A 20,080-nucleotide genomic window follows, 5' to 3' on the forward strand; every position below is an offset into this window, starting at 1 on the left:
CCTCAATCCGATGATATTTGAAACGCCGTGGAACCGACATTGTGTAAAAAAAACACACGGAAAAAGTTTCCTGTGAGTAGACGGAAGGATCTGTGTATCCATGGGAACGACAAGTTTCCAACCGCAATCCGCCATTTTGGAGCTTTGGTCCGCTGAAAACGGGTGGTTTTCAATGGAAAAAAAAGAAACTGAGTTACAGCCGTTTTTCTGAAAATCCCATCATTGGGGCGGATGGAAGTGAGGTTTTTTGGAATGATGTCACATCCACATTTTTCTTCTCTGAGAGACGATCGATCATTCCAAAGCTGTGTTAGGTCGCCCCTTGTGGAATTTTCCCCCAAAAATGTAAAAACGAGTTAACTCGATCTAGGCAATCAAGCGATGGATTCTAAAAACGAGTTAACTCGATCTAGGCAATCAATGTGTTAAAGGACAAGTCCGGACTAAAATAACATAGCCTTTTTTTCCTTATATTGATCCCAAATGACTGGCCATGGGGTCTATTTGCAGAATTGCCCCTATCGTCCAGTTTCCCCATAGCATAGAGCAGAGCCCATAAGCATATCGCTACTTAGGCTACTTATTTGTTACAGTCGAAAGTTTTTTTTTCATGAATCTGTTATTAGTTGTCAATACACATACATCCATGCCTTGGTTATTCCACACGAGCCGCCGTAGTCCCGGAAAAGACGCGCTGTGATTGGCCAGTACAGTCACTTTGATTGGCCGTTGTGCCGAACGCTCACCCCAAAACATGATTTACGAGACTGTGGCGGCTCGTGTGGGACAAGGACAACCAAGGCATGGATGCGTGTGTAACTGAACTAATAACTGAGCATGCGCAACAAATAGCATAAGTAGCGATATGCTTATGGCCTCTGCTCTATGCTATGGGGCCTGCTGGGGAAACTGGACGACATGGCCAGTCATTTAGGATCAATATAAGTAGAAAAGAATATGTTATGCTATGTTATTTTAATCCGGACTTGTCCTCTAAGGCCGGTTAAGCACTTGTAAGCAACAACTATTATCTGTAGCACTATGCACACCTTGTTATGAAAAGTACATTGCAAATAAAATGACCATTAGTAGTTGTGGTAGCAAAGTTATTGTTGTTGTTTATTAGGTCTAAGTTTGTCATGTTGAATCTCTCAGGGAACTTCTGCCCACTGTGTGATAAGTGCTATGATGACGATGACTACGATAGCAAGATGATGCAGTGTGGTCGCTGTGACCACTGGGTCCACGCCAGGTGTGAGAACCTCACAGGTCAGTAGCATCCATACATCCATCCATCCTCCACATGATTTATTACACCACCTAGAGAACCCAGTGGTGTAAAGTAACCAATGTACTCAAGTACTTAAGTACACTTTTGAGGAATGTTTTACTTTACTGGAGTATTTACACATTTCTATACCTTTACTTCTACTCCACTACATCTCAGAGGCAAATATTGTACTTTTTACTCCACTACAATTATTTTAAAACTTTAGTTACTTGTTACTTTGTAGATTTTGATTATTATTACAAAACATGCATTAACCACTTCAGCCCTATGCATACTTAGGCTATTTGAAAATAGCCGATCTACAAGCTCACAACGCGTCGCAAAGCGACCCGGTGTGAGCTTGTAGATCTGTTATACATTTGGAAACTTGTGAAATGGTACATTCTGCAACATGAGTACAAGTTTTTACTTTCAGTACTTAAGTATATTTTCATGCGAATACTTTTGTACTTTTACTCAAGAAAATTTTGATTGCCGGAGTTTTATTTGCAACAGTATTTCTACATTGTGGTATTGGTAGATTTTAAATGTAAGTACTTCTTCCACCACTGCTAGAACCTAAGGGGACCATCACTACAGAGAGACGCGCTGCTAGATACACGTTGCCAGCAACCACTAGAACCGCTGATCTAGTAATAAATAAACAAATCCATTAATAATTGTTGAAGTGCAAGTGTTGAGTATAAAAACAGTAGAGCAACATCAACTGAAGCATACTGTAAATGACATATCATCATGTGATAAATGACATGGTATCGGAATGGCATTAGACTGGCATACTCACTATGAGTGCTCTCTGTGGGTAACACATTGGAAAGATGTGGGACCTGACAGCGGTGTGTGTGCGTGTGTGTGTGACGATAATGACTTGTCTTCTTTTAGACGAGATGTACGAGCTGATGTCCAAGCTGCCAGAGAGCGTAGCCTACACCTGCACCAACTGTACGGAGCAGCAGCCGGCCGAGTGGAGGACGGCCCTGGAGAAGGAGCTGCAGGGCTGCGTCCGACACATCCTCACTGCCCTGCTCAACTCACGCACCTCCACACACCTGCTGCGCTACAGACAGGTGACACGACGCTTTGTTTGGTCCCCCACCAGACCTCTGGGCTGGGGGGGTGAATGCCCTCCCCCAGATCCCTACCCTAACTATAGCCACCTTAGAACCGTGGCGTGACGTCCCTATTCTGGGGGGCGAACATTCAGCAAAAATAGCCGATCTACAAGCTTCACAACTTGTTGTGAGCTTGTAGATCACACTCTGCCCCCACTTTCAGAAAACATCCAGTAAATAAGGTTTTGGGATGACAGGAGTCCACCCTGGTAAACTCACCCAAGCCAAAACAAATACAAGCATACTCTAATCATCAATATACATTTAATTTCACAGTTAACAGTAGAGCGGCTTCCAGAGCATTACAAACATATGCTAGACATTTACAATGTATATTTATATGGCTCTGATTACACCAAGTACAGTCAATACAAGTTCATCCACTCATGATGTCATGAGTCTTCATACCGGACTGCTGATTTTTCAGCAGTTATGGAGAACTTTTCTCATTTTATGTCTTTTCCATTGTATTTTGTTTATTTTATTAACTGATACTTTTGTCCAGATATGGAATGTTATGAAAATACCGGTATCTAAAGTTGTTCCATACCTACCTTTTAAGCATATTAACAGTGCCTAGCCTTAACTAAAATGATGACACACACACACACACACACACACACACACACACACACACACACACACACACACACACACACACACACACACACACACACACACACACACACACACACCTATGCCTGTTTGCACAAATCCAGATCCAGACCCTCCCACTTGAGCGTATAAAATGACAGCATGTTCTTGTGTCAGGCGGTGAAGCCTCCGGAGCTGAACCCAGAGACGGAGGAGAGCCTACCGTCCCGTCGCTCTCCAGAAGGACCCGACCCTCCTGTCCTGACCGAGGTCACCCCCCCATCCCCCAGCGACGCCCCACCTGACCTGGAGTCTGTAGAGAAGAAGATGGATCTGGGCCACTATAAATCAGTGGTGGGTTTGTTTTCTTTTTCCTGCTGCCTTTAGCTCACCTGAGGACTCATATTTAACCCTGGCATCCACATTTTGGCCAAAGGCGGAAAAGACATTTAGATCCTGTGGTGGTGTATGACTACTACTGATTCATAAGTGGTATTCTATTTTTATTTCTATCCCCTGAGCAAGCAGGCGTGCTCTATTGGCTTAGTGGTAAACATATCAGCACTTGTGCGAGGGATCCGGGTTCGAATCTCGGGCAGGACAATGATGTTTTCTAATAAATGTGAAACTTGAATTTAAACGACCACACTGGCTAGTTGTAAAAACAAATCTGTTAATGTCTTTATTTTAGCAGTTGTTTACATTTTGTCCAAAGTTAGTACCGAACTCGCCTGAGTAACTGAGTCCATTTGGGGGCTAAACTTCACTGCTTTATTAATTCATGGATATTTTAGCTCGTAAGTCATTCTTGTCTCCACAGCCAATTTTAGACTATCAATCCGCGCTATTAAAATGCAATGATAACATACAGACTATAGCATACATATTACATAACTACATTTTGAGTGTTATCTCAGTGATGTTTCAAATCTCTTCAAGTTGGTTTTCATACTGTACTGAAATGAACAGAATGCATTTTCCAAACAAACCACGGTTCTGTATGTTCTGAAAAATGTTCAGTCCCGCTAGTTCAGCACCATGGACAGGGTCAGCAGTTTGTGAACTTCAGCATAGGAACGTGCAAACGTCAGCAAGATATTTAAGGCATTCTGACTGGTTTATTGTCTGTTCTGCCCAGACTACAATTTACATTTTAGGCATTTAGCTCTTATCCAGAGTGACTTATAATAAGCAAGGTAAACACATGCAGAGAGACAGTGTGTAGTGCCTTAGTAAACTAGGATCACAGGTAAAACAAGAATCTAGCATCGGTCTAAACCAGTGGTTCTCAAAGTGGGGTCCTGGAACCCCCAGGGGTCCTTGGGGTGGTTCCAGGGGGTCCCCAGCTAAATGGCATCACAATCATTTTAAGCACTTTAACCATATTGTGTACTTTGGCTATTCAAAAATAGCAGATATACAAGCTCACTGCGAGCTTGTACATCTACAAGTTTTAAAAATCTTTGAAAAATCAAAAAAATATTTGGAAGATTTTGAATGCCACTCGAATCTGGGCAGGGGGCCCGTGGGGATTTTGTGCACAGGGCCCATTTTCACTTTAATCCGTCCATGGGTTGCGTGCCATGAGGCAAACCAAAAATAGACACTATTGTCTGTGCGCGTCACTGGGGCGCAACTAAGTATATCACTCTTAAGAAGCGAGATACAGCCCTTTTCAGTTATAAGTTAAACAAGGAAAACAAAAGTTGTATTTTTTATTTTATTTTATTTTTCAATTTTTTTTTAAAACACGTGAAACACGTTAATGGCACGTTGCACCATAGCGCTAAAACACGTGAAACACGTTAATGGCACTCAATGAGTTAACACATTGATTGCCAGAATTATTTCAGATTTTTTGCATTTTCATGCCAGGGTTTTTACATTGAAAAAAAAAAGTACTCAGGAGCTGAGATACAAAATGTTTAAGTTTTAAGTTAACAAGGAAGTGGATGGGAGTCTAGATCTTCGACAAATCATATCTCCTTGGTCTTTGGGTCAAATAAAATAAAAAAAAACGAGTTAACTCGATCTAGGCAATCAAGCGATGGATTCTAAAAACGAGTTAACTCGATCTAGGCAATCAATGTGTTAAGCACTTTTTTTTACTTTGAAAAAATAAAAAAATAAAAATCGTAATGGCCAGAAATAGATAATAATAATTTCAATGAGTTAAGATGTTGCGATAAGATGTTGCGATAAGAAATTGCGCGTGAGATTGTCAAGAAACGGCATGTTGTGCTATCAAGATAACAAGCGTCAGGGGCACGGTGGCGCAGTCGGTAGCGCTGTCGCCTCACAGCTAGTCCTGGGTTCGATTCCCGCCGGGGACGCTGTGGGCGCTGGGGGCGTGTCTTCTCCTCCGCGTCATCAGCGCCCATACCCTAGGTGGGGTTGGTGAAAGGGCCTACTCTGTGTGGAGTTTGCATGTTCTCCCCGTGTGTCCTAGGGTAGTTAATACCCTCACAAAAACATGTAGTAATCCTGGTCGCTATACCGCCTCCCCCATGGCAGCCGGGGCGCCTGATGGAGGGGAAGGGAACTGGTTGGAATAACGTGTTCCTTCCACGCGCTACGTCCTACCAGGGAAACTCCCCCCTGTCAGGTGACAAGAAGGTCAGTTGGCTCTCATGCATTGAAGGAAGCATGAGCTCGGCCCTGGCCTCCCTAGGCTGAAGGGGACTGGTGTAGCGCTGGTGTAGGGCAGGCGTAGCGCCCAGGATCACTTAGGAAATTGGCACCTGGTGAAAAAAAATGGGTTACAAAAATCGCGGGATTAAAAAAAAAAAAAAAAAAAAGATAACAAGCGTCACTTAAGGCCAGACCGCACCAATGCAACTAGTCGCAACAAAACCGTTGCACGCAACCACTTGCAACTACTTGCAACCATTATCCCCAATGGCAGTTGCCAGGAGTTGCATTGGTGTGGACTGTCCTTAAAACAGTTTTGTTGTAAGGAGTTGAGACTAGTTGCATTGGTGCTGTCTGGCCGTTAGATGCATCACACTTGTCTTCAGATTCCAAGTCAAATAGCAGGGGGAAAGGAGTTCATTTATTTATATCTATATACTGTATGTCTCTGTCGGGTGTAAACCTCATATGTCCAAAACTGTTACTTTTCAGGATTCAAATTCAGAAATGGCGCAGCGTTTCGAGCTTGTAGATCCGCTACTTTTGATGCTTTTGTGTGACGCTGTAGTGTGATCAAGTAAGGCGTTAATTCACGAAAAAAACACAAAAAGTTAAAATATGGAGATAAGAGGTTTCTGCCCAACAAGCAAAGATATCTTTTTTAGATGTATTCCATTGTGGCGTCCTTAACAGCCTCCGTCAGTATTGCCTCCGTATTGCATGATCAAGGGTGTAGCTTTTCAAACACCTGGGCCGAGACATGCCTGGGGGCAGACTGAGTACTTACCATAATAGTTCAGCAGAAGTTCACTTTAGCAGAAGGGCAGAAGAGAGGGCCTGAGGAAGCATGGTGAAGACGCAGACACAAGGGCTTTTTCGGGAGGATGTCTTTCCCAGGTGTTTCGCCCAGGCATACATGGTTTTGAGGTTAGGTTTAGGCATTATTTCTGTGAGGTTAGGGTTAGGCATAGGTGTTTGTGAGGTTAGGGTTAAGGCATAGTTTTAGTGAAGTTAAATGTCAAGGTTTAAGCGCAATCAAGGAGAAACACCATGGAAAGAGGGAGTTCCGGGGTTTTTCACACGAGAGAGAATGTTGAGCAGAGGAAGCTAGACATGGGAAGGGGCAGTGAGTGGTGTAGTAAAATGTTTATGTATTTTTACTTTACTGGAGTATTTCCAATTTTTTGTACTTTTACTTCTACTCCACCACATCTCAGAGGCTAATATTGTACTTTTTACTCCACTACAATTATTTGACAGCTTTAGTTACTTGTTGTAGATTTTGATTATTATCACAAAACATACATTAACCACTTCAGCCCTATATACATTTCGGACGATCTATAAGCTTACAATGCGTCGCATCGCAATGCATTGTGAGCTTGTAGATCTGCTATTTTCAAAAGATTTTTTAATACATTTTGAACTTGTGAAACGGGACATTCACAATGAGTACTTTCTACTTTTGGTACTTTTAAGTACATACAGTATTGATACCAATACTTTTGTACTTTTACTCAAGTCAATTTTGAATTCCGGACTTTTGCATCTAACAGAGTATTTCTACACTGCAGTATTGATACTTTTACTTAAGTAGGGAAAATGTTGTCTAACGTTCACAGAGAGAGTAGTGTGACACTCACACAGCAGGAGAGGAGAGGGAGGGGAGGCGGGCGGGGGGGGTATGAGAACCAGGCCACTGTGTCAAACAAATTGTTTGTGTGTGTGTGTACTTGTGAGAGCCAAATGTCCCCACAAGTATAGTAGAATTTGAGAAATAGACATTGTGAGGACTATGTTTTTATGGTTAAATACGATTTGTTTGAGTTAAGGTCCTTACACACTGGGAGCGTTTATTTAGTGTTTATTTTTGTTCACACACTGATTTAAACTTCTGTTTTTGTCAAGAGTACATCATATTACACAGTGATTAAGCAACCCAACTGTTTTATTTTCTTAATTTTTTTCCTTTTTTTTAAACAAGGTACATTTTGTGAATAAAAGCATCAACCTGTAGGAATTGAAGCATAACCAAATTCATACAGAGATGATATCGATGGAGGATGTAAGGACGCCACAATGGAATACATCTAAAAAGAAAAAAAACGAACTAGTCCTTTGGGCTGTACGTTGACAATCTTATGCTGCAAAGTCCTTAAGGGTGCGTTGTTTATACTTGGTTGCTCACCGGTGTCGTGCACCGAAAATAGCAGATCTACAAGCTCACAACGAAGGCACAGCATCACGGCGGCTTTAGGGTTCGGGTTTAAAATGATCAAAAACAATTGCATTTATAAAATTGTCGTTATATTTGAAATATTTCAAATGTGTCTCCACTGTCCCCGTGCAGCTGGAGTTCAGTGATGACATCGTGCGGATCGTCCAGACGGCGATGAACAGCGATGGAGGGCAGTTGGAGAGCCGCAAGGCCAACAGCATGGTCAAGTCCTTCTTCATCCGGGTGTGTTTACTGATACCATATGACTGATATACTATATACCTGTATGTTGTTGCTGTCGGGAAGCAACCCTATATATACACATTTCATCCTTTTATGTTTTTTTTTATTGTATTGGCTGTTTTCGCTACTTTTGAAAAGTAGGTACGCCATGTTGTTTTCTTCTATTTCCTGAAAAGTAACCGTTATGAACATACAAGGTTTCCACCCAACAGCAACAATATATCGTTGCTGTCGGGCAGAAACCTCCATATTTTAACTTCTTAAAATCAGTGTCCTACTTGATCATACCACAACGTCACACATTTCGATCCACAAGCTGCTACTCCTGAAAATTCACTGTTTTGGACATATAAGGTTTCCCCCCGACGGAGACTGAATACTGGTTTTATGTTTGTGTGCTAATGTCTCTGAAGCTCATGTGGTTGTTTGTGTTTTCCCAGCAAATGGAGCGGCTCTTCCCATGGTTCAAAGTCAAAGAGTCCAGGTTCTGGGAAGCACAGAAAGTCTCTGCCAAGTAAGCATCAACAGTCACAAAGTTATTACCAAGTGATCGTACCAGGTGCACAATGAAGCTGTTATATTCACATGTGTACGGGAGCCAACTATTGTGTAGCGCTGGGAATCTGTTTTAAAGCAAGCGTCCCTCTACAAGATCCCTACAGTAACTTAACCCCATGATTATTCTAGTGTTTCTAGTGTTTCTCCGAAAATAGATAGTAGATTGTAGCTTGTAGATGGGTTATATATTTTTTCAAACTAGCAATATGTTTAGAAGCTAGGTCTCGGATATTTCATAAAAGCAAAAGTTAAAGCCTCAATCTGTGATTTCTTCACCTGGTTAGCAGTATGTAGAACAGCAGGAACAATATTACTAAAACATCATAATCATAAGGAAACAGCGCTAGTGTCTAAACTTTCAACACTTTTTCACAAATCGCATAATAGGACTTGGCCATACAAATTAGTTGTGAGATTTTGTTTTACTTTAATCCATGAGCATAGAAGCAGCTTTTCTCTCTGGGGTCCACAGACAACTTTTCATTATGACAGTCAGGGGACAGTTACATAACAACTTAGATCATAACACATGTAATATACACCAAGACTCCGTAATGCTTAACATCACAAAATAATAAAAAAAAGACTGGAACACATGCAATTACTCGTCAAAAGATGCTATTTTAACCCATTCAATCCAGGAACGCATCTGTGTCATTTTAGATTTGAGCTATAACCATTATTTTATACTTTGGCAATTCAAAAATAGCAGATCTACAAGCTCATAGCACAGCACAGAGTGCCGCGCTATGAGCTTGTAGATCTGGTATTTTTGAAAAATCTTGAACATTTGTGCAAATCTTTGAATTCATATATTTTTGGAAACAATTTTTTTAACTCAAATCTTTGCTTCTGGTGGTCCCTGGGACAACATATTTTGATGGGGGTCGGCGGACAAAAACAGTAGTATGTGTAATCTCATAGTTTGCTGCGTCCCCATAATGGAAAAAGAGACACCGCCAGACTTCCACAATGAACAGGTCAGCTCTGCATTTGGAAGAGAAGATCAGCCCCATGTGTCCCAGTAACCCTGGTCACCACAGCAGTTAAAAGGCCTCATTAACATCAAAGGCAAAAAGCTCGTCAGCTTAGAGCAAACCCCTGTCCCTGAGCGTAGGACCTCAATTAAGCACCGGGGTGTTTTCATACCGACACCCTGGGGATCTGCTCACTATGACCACAGCTTAATACATAGCTTTTAGAATGAAAGTTTTTGATTGATTGATTGTAAACGTAAATGTAAACAGCATGTGGTACAGTAAGACATTGAAGCTAAAAGGATGACACAAAAAAGTGTGGTCCTATGTATTCAATTCATCAACATGGCATACAAAATAACACAATAATACATGTCATCAACAAATAAAAACACTAGTATATGTACAGAATAGATGGGCAATATACATTTGCCTCCCCATTTGGTCTCCTGATAGAGATCAGGCCAATTTGGAAACCAGTGTTACACATCCTTTAATGGATGGTGTTAGCCTGTCAGGGCATTCCACATTTTGGTGGCAGAGCAGTAGAATTCCTATGTTTGTTCTACATTTGGGTGGTACCAAATCATGCTCCCTCTAGTGTTGTGGCTGTGGGTGTCACTGAATCTAAAAGTGTAACTTTTATACTCCATGAGCTAAAAGTGTAACTTTTTAGAGTACCTAGTTTGTAGTCTCTGTAGCTAAGAACATGGTTTATTGATTATTTAGAATAATGCTCCCTCCATTGGCTCCCAGTTACTGCCCGTACAAAACACTGATGTTTGCCTAGAAAGCAACCAAAGGTATGGCACCCCCATATCTTCAAAGCCTGATCCAACCCTACAACCCCTCCCTCCCACTCAGATCAGCTAACACAGGGAAGTTGTCAGAACCTTCCCTAAAACATCCGGGACAACGCTCCACACGTCTCAGACTCTTCTCCCTTCTGGCTCCCAAACTGTGGAACAAACTCCCCATTGCAGTTAGAACTGCAGACTCACTCCCAATTTTCCACCGTAATCTGCACCCACCTCTTCAGACTCCACGTTAGCCCGTAGCACTTGCCCTAGCCTTGACGACCATGCATTCTTATGCAAAGGTTAAAATGTAATTAAGATAGCATGTTATTTAGACAGATGCCAGGTTCATTTGTTGACCTGGCTTCCTATAGTTTGTATAGTTTCAATGTACATATTATTTATTTTTGATATTATAATGTTCAGACTGATAGGTTCTTGGTTTACCTATGATCAGAGGCGTACCCACTGTAGAGGCAGGACAGGTGGTCGCCTGCCCAACTAAGATCTCGCCTCCACTAAAAAAATTAAGTAAAAGACTGACTGAAAAACAGAGAGAATAGTGGCCGTCGGGCCATTAGCTCCGCCTCCCATGCGCTGACACGAGAGGGGTGAGACATGAGACTGCAGTCTGCAGCAATACCCGTCTCATTCACACGGGCAGGCAGCCAATCACCACCGTATCCATTCAGCAGAGCGACCCTCGCCCATACCGATGCAAATGTAAGCCTTTGTCTTCATGGGGTGCCAGGGGTGGGGTCTACTGGGCCATCACCTGTACTCACCTGGCATAAAAGGGGCTCTGAGAGCAGCTTGCCTTGAGCCATTCATTATTAACAGTGGTGTAAAGTAACTAAGTACATTTACTCAAGTACTGTACTTAAATTTTGGGGTACTTTTAATTTACTCGAGTATTTCCAATTCTCAGTACTTTTACTTCTACTCCACTACATCAGGCAAATATTGTACTTTTACTCCACTACAATTATTTGAAAACCTTAGTTAGTTACTTTGCAGATATAAATGATTACATTATAAAACATACATTAACCACTTTAGCCCTATTTTATACCTAGGCTATTTGAAAATAGCTGCTCTACAAGCTCTCAACGCATCGCATCGCGACCCTCGCCTGCCCTACATGTAATTCCTTGGGACGCCACTGCCTATCAGGGCTGGCCGCTGGCATAAGCAGTCTATGCGGTTGCTTAGGGCCACAACCACTATGGGGGCCGGGGAGCCCGTCATAGTCACAGAAATTGTTCAGACTAATTGAGAAACCTGTGAACGTTGGCACCTCAGAAAATCACATTTCTTGAGAAATATTCAGTAATTTCTTGTGCTGGCAGATCAGCTTTATTAATTTCCAATGAAGAACACACCGTCCTGGCACTAGACAGAGGGAACTAGCCCAAGCAGGGTTGAGGAGATGACTTATAGGGAAGTAAAATTGGGCATCACCCTCTGTGATGATTGTGATCGAGGTTTCTATGGTTTCTGCAGGAGCAGGAAGAAAGGCCAAACTCGCAGGCAATCAAAAAGTGTGATCCCATGTTGTATACCTGTCACTGTGACTGTGACAGGTACTTCAAATGACTGATGAGAATGAAATGGTGAGAATTATAAGCCTGGTCAAATTATTAAAACTTGCAGTTTTGGACAGTCACAGTAAGTACACTTTTGGTATAGTTTTGGTATATAAGTAACAGCTGATACTATACTTAAAAGTAATGACAACGTAATGGAGTAAACGTAGTGGAGTTAAAAAGTATAATATTTGTCTTATTGCAGAGGAGTAAAAGAAAAAAGTAAGGTGGGCTTTATGGTATATTTACAGCACATTTATGGACAATTAAACGAATAATCACTTACTGATAATTAGTCTACAATTAGGCATGAATTAGGCATTAGGGGCGAAGCACCCCTAAAGATCTGACCCTAAAAATGGGGGGGGGGGGTCGTGTGCTGGGAGTCTTGCTTAGGGCCACCTAAGGCCGGCCCTGCTGCCTATGATCCTAGATTACTGAGGCACTACACTGTCTCTATGCATTTGATGTATTACCTTGTGTTTACTTTGCTTACTGTAAATCGCTCTGAATTAAGAGTGCCTAAATTGTATGTAACATGCATCTACCTCCTACACTGGGTTCAATTAAATAAAATAAAAACTAGATTTGATTAAAGTTTATGTTATTTGTCTTCAGCAGTGGTCTTCTCCCCAACGCGGTGCTGCCTCCATCACTGGACCACAACTACGCCCAGTGGCAGGAGAGGGAAGAGCAGTCCCGCTCTGAACAGCCCCACCTCATGAAGAAGATCATCCCGGCCCCCCGGCCTAAGACCCCCGGAGAACCTGACTCCCCGACATCGTCCCCAGCACCACCCCAGCTCCCTCCGTCTCTCCCCCCACCGCCCCCACTGCTGCCCGGTAATGATCATCATTGTGACGCATTTTGAGCTTGTAGATCTGCTATTTTTGACAAATGTCCCCCCCCCCGAATAGGCATTTTGGGGTTTAAGTGGTTAAATGTCTCAGCAGTAATCGCTCTGGTCCACTCCTAAGCCCTAACTGTTCTTCTAACGTTGTCCTCAGATCGTGAAGACAGTCCAGAACTTCCCCCACCGCCTGGTGTGAGTGACAACAGACAGTGTGTTCTGTGTCTGAAGTACGGAGACGAGAACACAAACGTAAGTCATGTGTTGGCGGTCACTTCCACACGCACAATGCTGAATACTGAATACATTCTGTGACCGGGCTCAGCTCTAACGTACAATAGCAGTGAGGGATTTTTTTCCAAAACACACTTTTTAGCCTTTAAATATGAAAAACTCTTTTAACCTGATATCAAAATACCTCTTAAAGGAAATGGCAGCAACTTCTCAAATTGCTTGTTTTTATTAGTATGTTTAGATAAACATCATTGTATGAATTAGTTAGTCTATTTGTGTAGGTATACAACTCCTAATTGTATTTCCTTTATGGGTGGAAAATATAAATGTGGGCAATATTAATCTATAGCTTACTCTTTATAGTTTCTAGGCTCATACTGTAGATAAGGCTTAGTAACATGGGTTACTGTGTGTGTGTGTGTGTGTGTGTGTGTGTGTGTGTGTGTGTGTGTGTGTGTGTGTGTGTGTGTGTGTGTGTGTGTGTGTGTGTGTTACAGGAGGGTGGCAGGCTTCTCTACATCGGTCAGAACGAGTGGACCCACGTGAACTGTGCCCTGTGGTCAGCTGAGGTGTTTGAAGATGACGACGGAGCTCTGAAGAATGTCCACATGGCCGTTCAGAGGGGCAAACGCCTGGTAAGATGTTCTATACACACTGTTGTGGAATTCTGGATCAATCAGTAATTGATGAGGCAATAGGAGTCGGAGACAATATTCTAGGTGGTGATGGTTATGCTTTAATGTACATGATATCATGGGGAGAAGTACGTTAGAAACACAGTCGTTAGTTATATTAGCTGCTACAGTACAAGGACAAGCTGAACCATAACAGACAGGCTGTAACATAAACAATAGCTATCAGGCCTAGCGGAGACATCTTGGCTGCTACAGGCTACCAAATATCATGTCATAGCTACCAAATATCATGTCATATCATAATGTATTATATAAGTACTATAAGTGATGGTAAAATATAAAGGTTAGATATAAACAACCATAGTAGCATAACATAATTTCTTCCTCACACACACAGAGAATGTTTGCTGTACACAGTTAAAGTGTGTTTACTGTTTATGAAAGCAATTTGTTTGTGCCTCTCTCTCCCGTCTCAGCGCTGTGAAAAGTGCCAAAGGCCCGGAGCCACGGTGGGCTGCTGCCTGACCTCTTGCACCAGTAACTACCACTTCATGTGTGCCCGCCAGTGCCACTGTGTCTTCCTAGAGGACAAGAAGGTGTACTGTCCCCGGCACAGAGACCTCATCAAGGGAGAAGTAAGACAAACAAACTCACCACCGTTTGCAGTAGCAGCCTCCTTTATGTAGCGCTGTTACCGGTTGACAAACAACTGTAGAACATAAAGAGCAATTTTTCCTCAAGGAACCACTAAAGCCCTGTAGAATGTCAAACATAATACAACAACAAAATGGTAATACAAAATAAGAATAAAAAAAGGTAATAATACCATAAGGTAGAGACGGGTAGTTTCAATATACTTTGTCTACATATACCGGTACTATGTTGTATGTCAAGTAGTAACCAATCCACAAGCTTATAGATCTGCTATGTTTGCCTATTTTTGCTGCATGTTTGCCTATTGTTGTGACATGCCCAGAATGTGGTTCATGTGGTTGGCTAATAGTTGGAAAGTAATCAAGTGAAGCAATTAGATTCCAAGCTAACACATTTCCTGTGTGTGTTGTAGGTGGTGTCTGGGTTCGAGGTGACACGCAGGATTCTGGTGGACCTGGAGGGGATCTGTCTGAAGAGAAAGTGGCTGATCGGACTGGAGGCTGAGAATGTCCACATGAAGATAGGTAGGTCTGATGTGGTGAATGTCCACATGAAGATAGGTAGGTCTGATGTGGTGAATGTCCACATGAAGATAGGTAGGTCTGATGTGGTGAATGTCTACATGAAGATAGGTAGGTCTGATGTGGTGATGTGGTTTTATGGTTTTACTGCAGGAGTCTAGCCATCTTTAAGAGGGTCAGTCTGTTTGTGTGCCTGCCTGTGTGTCCGGAGCTAATCTCACAAACTGCCAGACCGATCTGCACCAAATGCCTTGTGCACACTGCCCGTAGGAAACGGCAGTACCTCCACAAATTCTTTTCACATATTATGCTTTACACGTTTTGGCATAGCCAATGCCTCTGATCGGGCTGAAACCTAGTCAGACAACTGACATCATACATGACAGAAGCCACAGACTGGCCACACAAAGTCCGAGAACCACTTTGGAGCCATGTTCATTCCCATTTTGATATGTACTCCCTGTGTTGCCGGATACAAATAACGTTTGTCTTTCCTTGGTTTTAAACACACACACTGTTATTTCAGGCTCCATGTCTATCGACTGCTTGGGCATACTGACGGAGCTGTCAGACTGCAAGCGCAAACTCTTCCCCATTGGTTACCAGTGAGTATCACTTCATGTTATTCTTTTAAGCACATTGCAGTTGTGAATCTTTATGTCTCCAACACATTGACCTTCAGGAGATAGAGATAGCGATTCATGAAGATGATAATGAATAAACTGCATGTGTCTTGTTTCTCTCTCTCTCTCTCTCTCTCTCTCCCCAGGTGTTCCAGGGTGTACTGGAGTACCCTTGATGCCCGTAAGCGCTGCGTGTACACCTGCAGGATCCTTGTATGTCGCCCCCCAGTGGTGGAGTCTGATCTGAAGAGCATGATGGCCCCTGAGGAGAATCGCACCATCGCACACAGCCCCCCTCCTATAACAGGTACAACTTTGAGCACACAGCCCCCCTCCTAGAACAGGTACAACTTTGAGCAGAATAGACACTGTTTCTGTTCTGTTTTACATATAGACGGCATGAGAGCGAAACTTGTGATGATGAACTAAATTCCAAACCGTTTTGTTTTTCTAGATAAAGACTTCCCAGATCCGTTTGACTCGCCGAGGCGTTCTGATGCCCTTTCCCCTGCCAACACCCCCAAGCTGAGGGTCTATACAAGGAATCGGCACCCCAGCTACCCCCCTTGTTCGCCAGGCCCCAGACCAATGCCTTCTCCAGGTACAAACACATGCAAGCACGCACACATTTAACATCTTTATTTGTGTTCACATTTAACAAGGAATTCTTGAACACAAAGGATAGTAGATGCACAAGCTTGGGAAACTCAATAGTGCTTTAGGATATAGTTCACAGATACAGGAAGCATCGTCTCCTCCATATGTGGCGACTGCCAATTTTCACAGATACTGAACAGAATTTAGCCATTGCCTTATCAGCTCTTGGCCTGGGCATTCCTGCAGGCCTCTCACAACTAATTTATGAACTTCCAAATATGAACACAAGCAGTTTACTTGTATTTGTAACCAAGCTGCACAGCACCCTTAACATACACACACACACACACACACACACACACACACACACACACACACACACACACACACACACACACACACACACACACACACACACACACACACACACACTAGCCCGGCTAATTTTTAACCACTTCAAGCTGGTATTCTTATTTTGGGCATGTAATTTTAGGAATTTTCTTTATAAAAACAGCATATCTACTTGTAGATCAGCTATTATTGCTATTCGTTGTACGGCAAAGTGTATAGAGCTTAAGTGGTTAACATTGTTAGTACATTAACAGTAGAATAGACAGTAGAATAGACAAACCTAAATTGACTGAACTGATCTTGTCTTTCCAGGAGGCTCTGCCTTGCCCCAAAGCCACGAAATAGTGACCGTGGGAGACCCCCTGCTGAACCCGGGCATGAGGAGTATCGGCGCGCGGCGCCACAGCACTCCCTCCCTCTCCTCTCCTCCCCATCAGACCAACAGACAGAGAGGCATGACCTCCCCGCCTCACGCCCCGCCGCCACGACCGCTCACCTCGCCTCCGCCCCTCATCCCCTCACCCGCCAGGGACCCGGAGAAAGCTCGGCACCCGGGCCAGAGGGAGGGCGAGAGGGGTCGGCTGGCCTCGTCGGACAGGGGGCGGGCACCGTCGTCCAGGGACCAGGGCGTCAGGGACACGGACAAGGGAAGAACGTCCAGCAGAGACCAAGCCTCCAAGGACTCAGAGAAGAACAGAACGCCAAGAGAGGTTGGTCAGAAGGACTCCGACAAGGGGAGGCTGCCTTCCAAAGAGCCAGAAAAGGACAGACCACTGAGTAGAGACCCAGGGCTGAAAGAGACTGAGAGGGGAAGACCGCCCAGTAGAGAGTCCGCCTTTAGGGATTCAGAGAAGGGGAGACAGGCAAGCAGAGACCGGGACAGGGGCAAGCTGTCCTCTAGAGAGCCAAACTACAAGGACCCTGAGAAAGGAAGGCCGCCGAGTAAAGATGCAGGGATCAGAGAGTCTGATAAGCATAGACAGCACAGCAGGGATGCGGACAGAGGGAAAGACGCGGGTCCAGACAAAGGCAGGCCATCTAGCCGGGAGTCGGACCGGGTCAGACCGCCTTCCAGAGACTCCGGCTTCAGAAGCGCAGAGAGGAACAGAGACTCTGGCTCGGGGAAAGACGGCAGCACCGGCACCGTCTCCTCCAAACAGGCCGGAGGAGAGAGCAAGAGCTCCAGACTGGCACCCGCGGGCTCGGGACAGTCCTCCCCTCTCATGGGCACCGCCGTCCTCACCGGGCACCAGCGAGGCGGCAGCGCCAAGGCCGACAAGCAGGGTGGCAAACAGGGCGGCAGAGATGCGGACGCCTCGGCCGGGCTCACTTTGCCTCGCCACCGATCCAGCTCCACTTCCAACACCACCCACCCCAAGGACAAAGCCAACCCAGGGAAGGAGAGTGGAGGCGGGGCTGGAACTTCCATCCCTACCCCTCTCCATAAGGACTCTGTCGTAGGGAAAGCTGGCTCCCCTCAGCCGTCGTTCCAGAGGGCCGGTACGAGGAAGTCGTATGACCACTCGTCAGGGCCTGTCCCCGCCGCGGCCATGAAACCACTCTGGTCATCATCTAGGGCTCCGTCTGAAGATGACATGGTCAAACGAGGCTCCGCCCACCAGGCCTCCTCGACTGTTGCCCCAGTTCCCAAAGACAAGCACTCCAAAGTCAAAACAGCGGGCAGCAGAGATGTGTCCAAAGACAGAGGCAAGACCCTCCACAACAGCAGCAACAAGCCCCCCCTGCTCAACAACAACACTAAAGCTACCGGTGGGTCCAACGCGTACGCCCCCATCTCCTCCTCCACTCACAACAGCAGCAACAGCAAAGCTCCCACGCTGGGGAACAGCACCAAAGTCCACGCAAAGTCCGAGGTGGACAAGCCGGAGTACCAGGGAGGGGACAAGTCCTCCTCCAAAGCCAGGGAGAGCTTCTCCCCCGGCCCTGACAGGAAGAACAGCTCCAGTCTGGAGAACGTAGCAGCACCAGAACGGGGTGTGAAGACCTCTTCTTCCTCCTCCCAGCCTCACACTACCAAACCATCTCCCAACCAGCTCCCGCCGTCCTCCAGGGACAAAAAGAGACCCGTCAAACTGCCTGCTTTGACTCCGATCAAGACCGAGATCAAGACGGACCCCAATGGGACCAGCACTGTCAGCAGTTCCTCGCCGTGCTCCTCCAGCACCACCACCAACGCCACCTCCACGGTGTCTCCCGTGGGCCACCAAGGGACCCGCCGCTCCACCCGCTCCGCCCTCTTCTCCTCCCCGTCCGCCAGCAGCAGCGACAGCTCCGAGTCCGACACACAGGCGGCCCGCCCCCGGGGCGGCAGCGCAGAGCGCCACAAGGAGCACTCGCGCGCCGAACACCTCCGCCACGACCACCACTCCGGCACCGGCCTCCTCCTCGCCCACTCCACCGAGGACGAGGGGGACGGCCCCGAAGAAGACGAAGACCGCGACCGGGGCATCATGGATGACAAGCACCACCAGGAGGACGACAGCGACGGCTCGGGCTCGGCCAAGCGGCGCTACCCGCGGCGCAGCGCCCGCGCTCGCTCCAACATGTTCTTCGGCCTCACGCCGTTCTACGGCGTGCGCTCGTACGGCGAGGAGGACCTGCCGTTCTACGGGAGCGGGGACGCGGCCGGAGGAGGGGGAGGAGGGGTGACCAAGAAGAGGGCCGGCAGCAGGAGGTCGGCCGAGGGCCAGGTGGACGGAGCGGACGACATGAGCACCTCCTCGTCCTCCGGGGACAGTGGCGAGGACGAGGAGGGCGGGATGATGAAGCACAGGGACAAAGACCCGTACTACTACAACTTCACCCGGACCATCATCAACCCCGGCGGAGGGCTGCCCTCCATCGAGGGCATCGACCAGTGTCTGGGTAGGGGCTCCCAGCTGCAGCGCTTCCTCAAAGACGAAGAGGAGCAGCAGCAGCAGCAGCAGGCACAAGCGACTGACGGAGATGACCTGCTAACTAGCATGTAAGTCCAGTTAGACATGTCACTGGAAATGCATATCGTTGCTGTCGGGCAGAAACCTCTTATCTCCATATTTGAACTTTTACTACAGCGTCACACAAAACCATCAAAAGTGGCAGATCCAAAAGCTCACAAAGCAACGCGTTGTGAGCTTTTGGATCTGCTACTTTTACTATTTTAGATTTTATTATCCTGAAAACTAGCAGTTTTGGACATATGAGGTTTCCACCCGACAGAGACCATGTTTATTAATGTTTTATATATTTTTTAATATATTTATCTTTCATTTTGTAATGGAAGTTAATTGCGGTCGGATCGGGCAGAAAAATATTATACGTTATACGTTATAGATAAGTGTGCGCTCCACTGACTGCATGAAAAGTTATTTTAGACACTCATATCTTTAGCGACTAATTTATTTGTGTCCTATTACTCTCAATTCCTGATGAAGATCCAGTGAGGATCGAAACGTTGAATAGCAATTAACGCGGAGCTGAGAACCAGTGTTGCAGACTTTATATTATTTTTCTACAGTTGACCATTGTTTGTCCAACATCAGGGTGAAAGATTGGATGTGCATGCACTATCGCCTTTGCTATTGCCCTCAGGAAAAAGCTTGATTTTC

General features: G+C 45.2%; 1 protein-coding gene across 3 annotated transcripts in view; it reads left to right on the forward strand.

The window, feature by feature from the left end:
- The window catches only part of kmt2a (lysine (K)-specific methyltransferase 2A), a 67,551-nt gene that overhangs the window by 34,369 nt on the left and 13,102 nt on the right, over window positions 1-20,080 (forward strand). For 2 of the 3 annotated variants that reach the window (XM_080429649.1, XM_080429650.1), the window contains exons 12-25: window positions 1,156-1,269; window positions 2,174-2,358; window positions 3,175-3,351; window positions 7,979-8,089; window positions 8,530-8,603; window positions 12,626-12,849; window positions 13,015-13,109; window positions 13,589-13,726; window positions 14,203-14,361; window positions 14,793-14,904; window positions 15,428-15,506; window positions 15,671-15,831; window positions 15,979-16,125; window positions 16,785-19,458. In XM_080429649.1, coding sequence (XP_080285775.1) covers window positions 1,156-1,269; window positions 2,174-2,358; window positions 3,175-3,351; window positions 7,979-8,089; window positions 8,530-8,603; window positions 12,626-12,849; window positions 13,015-13,109; window positions 13,589-13,726; window positions 14,203-14,361; window positions 14,793-14,904; window positions 15,428-15,506; window positions 15,671-15,831; window positions 15,979-16,125; window positions 16,785-19,458 — 4,450 coding nt within the window. The remainder of the gene's footprint in view (window positions 1-1,155; window positions 1,270-2,173; window positions 2,359-3,174; window positions 3,352-7,978; window positions 8,090-8,529; window positions 8,604-12,625; window positions 12,850-13,014; window positions 13,110-13,588; window positions 13,727-14,202; window positions 14,362-14,792; window positions 14,905-15,427; window positions 15,507-15,670; window positions 15,832-15,978; window positions 16,126-16,784; window positions 19,459-20,080) is intronic. The other variant, XM_080429651.1, reaches the window with a different exon arrangement.

Source organism: Gymnoscopelus braueri (assembly GCF_963280865.1).
Source record: "Gymnoscopelus braueri genome assembly, chromosome: 5".
Taxonomy (NCBI): Eukaryota; Metazoa; Chordata; class Actinopteri; order Myctophiformes; family Myctophidae; genus Gymnoscopelus; species Gymnoscopelus braueri.